Source organism: Vicia villosa, linkage group LG3, assembly GCF_029867415.1.
Source record: "Vicia villosa cultivar HV-30 ecotype Madison, WI linkage group LG3, Vvil1.0, whole genome shotgun sequence".
In the NCBI taxonomy this organism is placed as follows: Eukaryota; Viridiplantae; Streptophyta; class Magnoliopsida; order Fabales; family Fabaceae; genus Vicia; species Vicia villosa.
The window spans coordinates 70,003,039-70,008,275 of NC_081182.1; the positions used below are offsets into that span (position 1 = coordinate 70,003,039).

The 5,237-nt window shown below is 33.3% G+C and overlaps 1 protein-coding gene and 1 long non-coding RNA gene across 11 annotated transcripts; both read left to right on the forward strand.

Annotated features, from left to right (window-relative positions):
- Positions 1-425: 425 nt before the first annotated feature.
- Positions 426-3,210, forward strand: LOC131661815 (uncharacterized). Of its 10 annotated transcripts, XR_009301256.1 has the most exons (6): positions 431-770; positions 861-937; positions 1,724-1,816; positions 2,181-2,417; positions 2,816-2,917; positions 3,077-3,210. XR_009301256.1 is itself a non-coding variant. In XM_058931453.1 (3 exons), exons 1-3 carry the CDS (start codon positions 2,113-2,115, stop codon positions 3,164-3,166), a joined length of 492 nt encoding a protein of 163 aa, XP_058787436.1. In that variant the 5' UTR covers positions 1,823-2,112; the 3' UTR covers positions 3,167-3,210. The 10 variants fall into 10 exon arrangements, 1 of the variants encoding a protein (XP_058787436.1); XR_009301255.1 differs by having other exon boundaries at positions 427-770; positions 2,181-2,917; XR_009301261.1 differs by having other exon boundaries at positions 426-721; positions 802-937; positions 2,181-3,208.
- A 2-nt stretch (positions 3,211-3,212) lies between these two features.
- Positions 3,213-4,645, forward strand: LOC131661816 (uncharacterized). Its single transcript, XR_009301264.1, has 3 exons — positions 3,213-3,289; positions 3,551-3,622; positions 3,866-4,645. It is a non-coding gene; the product is annotated as an uncharacterized LOC131661816 (long non-coding RNA).
- Positions 4,646-5,237: the final 592 nt, after the last annotated feature.

Here is a 5,237-nt window from a genome sequence, read left to right on the forward strand (position 1 = left end):
GCTGGGTGAATTTGCCAGGTGACTAGCACCTCACAAATTATTGCAGTTGCGGGATGCAAACCACCTCGCAACTCAGTTTTCTTAAAAAAATATATATAAATGTTTTTCCATCTCACAAAGGAGGGAGGGAAGTTTGAAATTTTAGAAAAAAAAGTTGCAGAGTGTTAAACACCCCGCAACAATGTTTTAAAAAAGTTATTGAAAATTAAATATTAAATTTACTGAGAAGTCAGGGTGACAGGTGACTCTTTGTTGATTTTACTGACACAAAAGTTACGAAGTGCAAACCACCCCGCAAGTCTCAATTCCTTTTTACGTTGCGAGGTGCGGTCCACTTTGCAAGTTTTTTTTTTAAAATTTTGAAAAAAAATAAACCTGATAATTAATGATGATGGAATGTGGTAGGGACATGTGTCAGACACGGAGGTTGCAGGGTGAGGAGCACCCCGCAAGTGTCAATGACAATAAAATTTGCTAGGTATTTATCATCCCGCAAGATTTCTTCAATATTATCTTTTCAATTCCATCTCCCACGTTCTCATTTACTCTCTCCTTTTGCACTCTTTGAAGGAACCAACATCTCTCCCAAACTTGATTCACTCAGAAAAAACAAAATATCCACAAAACCCTTCTTGCAAGTTGCATCATTCCTTCCAAGCCTTCTCACACGATTGCCATAAGTTGTTTCTAGGGTTTTGGCATTTGGGGTTTCTCATACAGGGTTGGTGATTTCTCGTTCGGAGGTTTTGATTTTGGGGTTTTCCAATCAAGTACTTTAGTGAACTTCGTTTTTCATTTCAGATTTCTCTTCCATGGTTTCTACGATTTGAGTTTGATATTTCGGCGTTATGCCTTTGCAGTATTGGACGTGGTGTTACTAGCTAAGAATCGTGAGTTTGAGATTTCTCAAAGGGAAGGCGGCGACGGTGGAGTTCAGGTATCTTTTTCATTTTGATTGCAATAATTTTAAATCCAATTGGGCTACTGTTAGTGTTAATAAAACTATTAGAAGTTAGTAGTTAATTCCTATTGGAAAATTATGTTGCTACTGTTTAGTGTTATTTGATAGAATTACTAACTATAGTTATCAGTACATAATTGTTAGTCCATTCAACAATAACAAAAATTTGCCGCCTTCCCTCTGTGTTTTTGTGTATTTTGTAACCCGTCGAAGTAGTTTAAGATGAGTGAGTGAAAGTTTTCATATAATATTCGTTAATTCTTGTTGATGCAAATGGAATTGTGTTGTAGTTTGCAACAGAGTAATCAATAGTGGCGCTATAACGAAGTGGAGCCGATGTCGACCGCTTAGCGGTGGAGAACACTATAACGGCCGCCGTAGGGTAAACAGCAGGATAGCGGAGCTGAGAGGTTACCGGTCCTGAGCATTTTCTGGCCCGATATCTTTTTGCCCTCTAAAAAATAAAAATTTCCCCTTAAATTTACAATGTTTTAATGATAATTTTGGAATTTTCAATCAAATTTGAGTCGAGACTCAACCTTAACCTTCCTTCGTAGTAGTCGTTTATGCACTTGAACTGATACGATGAATTAACATTGGCCTTGAAGTGTTTTGGCTTGGTATGAATCTGTAGAACATGAATTGGATGTTGAATTGAACAAACATGCTGGTTTTACTTTGACTTGCAGCTTCATGTAGTCTTATTCTTTTGAATTGTTTTGGGCATGAATGCAGTTCTAATTTTCAGTATATTTTTGGCAGGTAATGTACTTGGCTTGACATATTTGTTTGGCATATTTGTATTGGGATGCAGAATTGGTTCTGAGCTAGGTTTGAAGTTCGATTTGGTTTGGGGTGAGAATTAATCAAGCTATTAGAATGTTATAGAATCCGATTGTTTATTTAGCTCTGAATTTCTCTTATGCATAGTTTCTGAACTGGTTTACAAATGTCAGCTCTTTTCACATGAAATTACCGTTTGTATTTGCCGTTCATTTATAATTCATTTCACCTCATAAAAATACACTTTTGCATATGGTGGAGGTTGTGAGTTAGTAGGGTCCTAATAGGATAAGACTACATGAAGCTACAAGTCAAAGCAACCAATTTCATCTCTAGCATTTATTAATCGTACCATCATTGTTGATCTTATGTTCCAGTTGATTGTGTTTATTCAAATAGTTTCAGTGTGCAATTATAACTTTATGATCTTGTGCAGATATACTTCAATTGGCAACATATATGACACTTTTCCCAATTCCTTACTATCCATCATTAATTCTTTCAATAAATTCAAACCAGCATATTTACTTTCTGATGGAAGATTAGAGAGGGCAGGGAGGGTTAAAAGGAAATCTTCTTCTGGTGGACAACTTACTGCTGATAGCAATGGCTTGGATGTGCATAAAAACAGCACACTCACAACATCAGTCATTGCTATGGGAGATGAGATTCTGTAAGTACCAGAATATCACATGGACAATTGGATTATGTTGAATCTTTTGGAAACTCTATGCTCTGTTTACTAGTATGCTCTGCATTATAATTTTCCATTGGGAGATAGTTCAATTATACCTGACTATTTATCCCTCTTTTTGAGTTTCGGATCATCAATATTCAATGTTAAACCTGTTGAATTTTTTGATTTTATACTGGTTAATTTGTTGCCGAGCTACTATATTTTGTCATAGTTGGTTATACTCATGAACAAACAGCATTTTTAATGAAAGAAAAATAAATGAAACCGCAGATTTTTAATCTCCATCATGTCTTGCTGTGCAGTACAGTGAATGCTTTTTTATTGTCCTTCAGCTGCTCTTTTAATGTTCTATTATTCTTTACCCTGCTCCATAGCTCAGGTTTGGAATTGTTGAGGATCAGTTGGGACCATATTTATGTAGGAAGCTGGGTTCCATTGGTTGGTCCGTGTTGCAATGTTCTGTAGTTCACAATAATGTGAGTTCATTTTTATAGAAGTCCTACCTCTGTATTTATTAATGGTTTTGCTTTACAGATATAAAAGTTGGTTGGATACAGACCATATGCAAACTGCAATATAGACATCATTAACCCAATCCTTTACTTTTATTTTTATGGCACATGTGTTTTGTACAGATAGATTCTGTGGCAGAAGAAGTTGAGCGACGGAAATCTAAGACTGATATGGTAATATACAAATGCTTAGAAAGTTGTGACATTTCTTGAAAATCAAATGATGGTTCATATTATTCATCTGGCCTGCTTCTAGGTATTATATGGGGAGGTGTAGGTCCACTGCATTCAGATGTTACCTTAGCCGGCATTGCAAAAGCTTTTGATGTTCGTTTGGTGCGTTCCTTTCTTCAATTGTTATTGTTAATTTTTACAATATGAGGCTACTTTGATCATTCCTTAAATATGCTCTTGATTCTTAAGTTAGCGTAGCATTATTTATAGATAAAGTTTGACTTTAGTCAAGCTTTCCACTGACTTGATTAAATAGTGTTTTATACGGGAATGCCAGCTTGGTGGCTTACCTTTTATTTTCAGCTGCTTTTAATTTACCATTGCAACTCTATATGTGCTGTGATTGAGTTTTTTTTTATGTAGGCTCCTGATGAAGAATTTGAAGAATATCTATGGCTTATTATTGGTGATCAGTGTATTGGTGATAGGAATGAGGTAAAGCATTGTTTTTCTTCTTATATTCATGCTGCCTTTTAACATATTTCTTCTATTCTATACTGCATATTTCTGTATTTGGTCCCTTGTTATTCTAGTCTAAGGTTGCTTGCATATTTTTGTATTTGTTTTCTAGAATTTACGCCCACATTTGAAGCTCTACCTTTGCTGTCCCTGTTTATTGTTTGTTATTTTTCATTTAACTATACTACTAGTAGTAACTGGATATTGCAAATGTAGCAGAAGCAACATATTTAGAGCAAGTGGATATGGAAACGGCATCACCACTACATTTGAGGGAGGCTTTTTTTGAAGATAAATATTTAGAGTAAGTGGATATTGCAAATGTAGCAGAAGCAACATATTGATTATTAGCCCATGGTAGAACCCATGATAAACCTCCTGGTGTTTCCTGAAGACGGTACTCTTCCATCTAAAACAAGCTGCATGCATATATGTTCCAATATATTAGAATATTTAGGTAGCAATATTGATGAGTTAGATTGAATAATATTAATATTAATATATACCTTTGTAATAAGAATTTGTGCACCAACATACTTGTCATCCCAAGCTGCATGCATATATATTCTAATATATTAGAACTAGTAACAAACCCGTGCGTTCGCACGGGTTCTGATATGGGACGCGCATTTGTTTCACATATTAAAAAAAATATTAAAAGTATGTAATATTTTTGTGGAAAAAAATAAGAATAATTAACATTAAATTGTGCCTAAAAAAATTCAGGAACAAAATTGAAAGAATTATGTCTAAACAACCTTTTGTAATTTCATGTTCCCGTTAATAATCAATATTTTGATCAGTAACTTCATGTTTTAGTTAATATTTAATGTTTTGTTCACGAAATTCGTTCTCGTTAACTTCAAAATATTTTGATCAGTAACTTCATGTGTCTAAAAAAATTTAGGAACAAAATTTAAAGCACCAAAATTAAATTGTGTCTAAACAACCTTTTATAACTTCATTTTCCCGTTAATAATCAATATTTTGTTCAGTAACATGTTCCAGTTAATATTTAATATTTTATTCATAAACTTCGTTCTCATTAATTTCAAAATATTTTGATCAGTAACTCCATGTTTCCGTTAATATTCAATATTTTGATTAGTAACTTCATATTCCCGTTAATATTTAATATTTTGATCAATAACTTCAGGTTCCCGTTAATATTCAATATTGTGATCAGTAACTTCATGTTCCCGTTAATATTCAATATTGTGATCAATAATTTCATGTTCCCGTTAATATTCACTATTATATTCCAGTAACTTCAGGTTCCCGTTAATATTCAATATTGTCATAAGTAATTTCATGTTCCCGTTAATATTAAATATTGTGATCAGTAACTTCAGGTTCCCGTTAATATTCAATATTGTCGTTAATATTCATTATTTTAATTAGTAACTTCATGTTTCCGTTAATATTCAATATTGTGAACAGTAACTTCATGTTTTCGTTAATATTCAATATTTTGATCAGTAATTTCATGTTTTCGTTAATATTCAATATTTTTATCAGTAACTTTAGATTCTCGTTAATATTTATAATATTGTGATCAGTAGTTTCATGTTTCTGTTAATTTTTAATATTT

Excerpts from the sequence above, each read along its gene's own strand:
- LOC131661815 (XM_058931453.1), top strand. The coding sequence starts at position 2,113 with ATGTTCCAGTTGATTGTGTTTATTCAAATAGTTTCAGTGTGCAATTAT. Across the intron at positions 2,418-2,820 it reads GCTATGGGAGATGAGATTCT|GTTTGGAATTGTTGAGGATC; the intron begins GTAAGTACCAGA and ends TCCATAGCTCAG. Across the intron at positions 2,918-3,076 it reads GTTCTGTAGTTCACAATAAT|ATAGATTCTGTGGCAGAAGA; the intron begins GTGAGTTCATTT and ends TGTTTTGTACAG.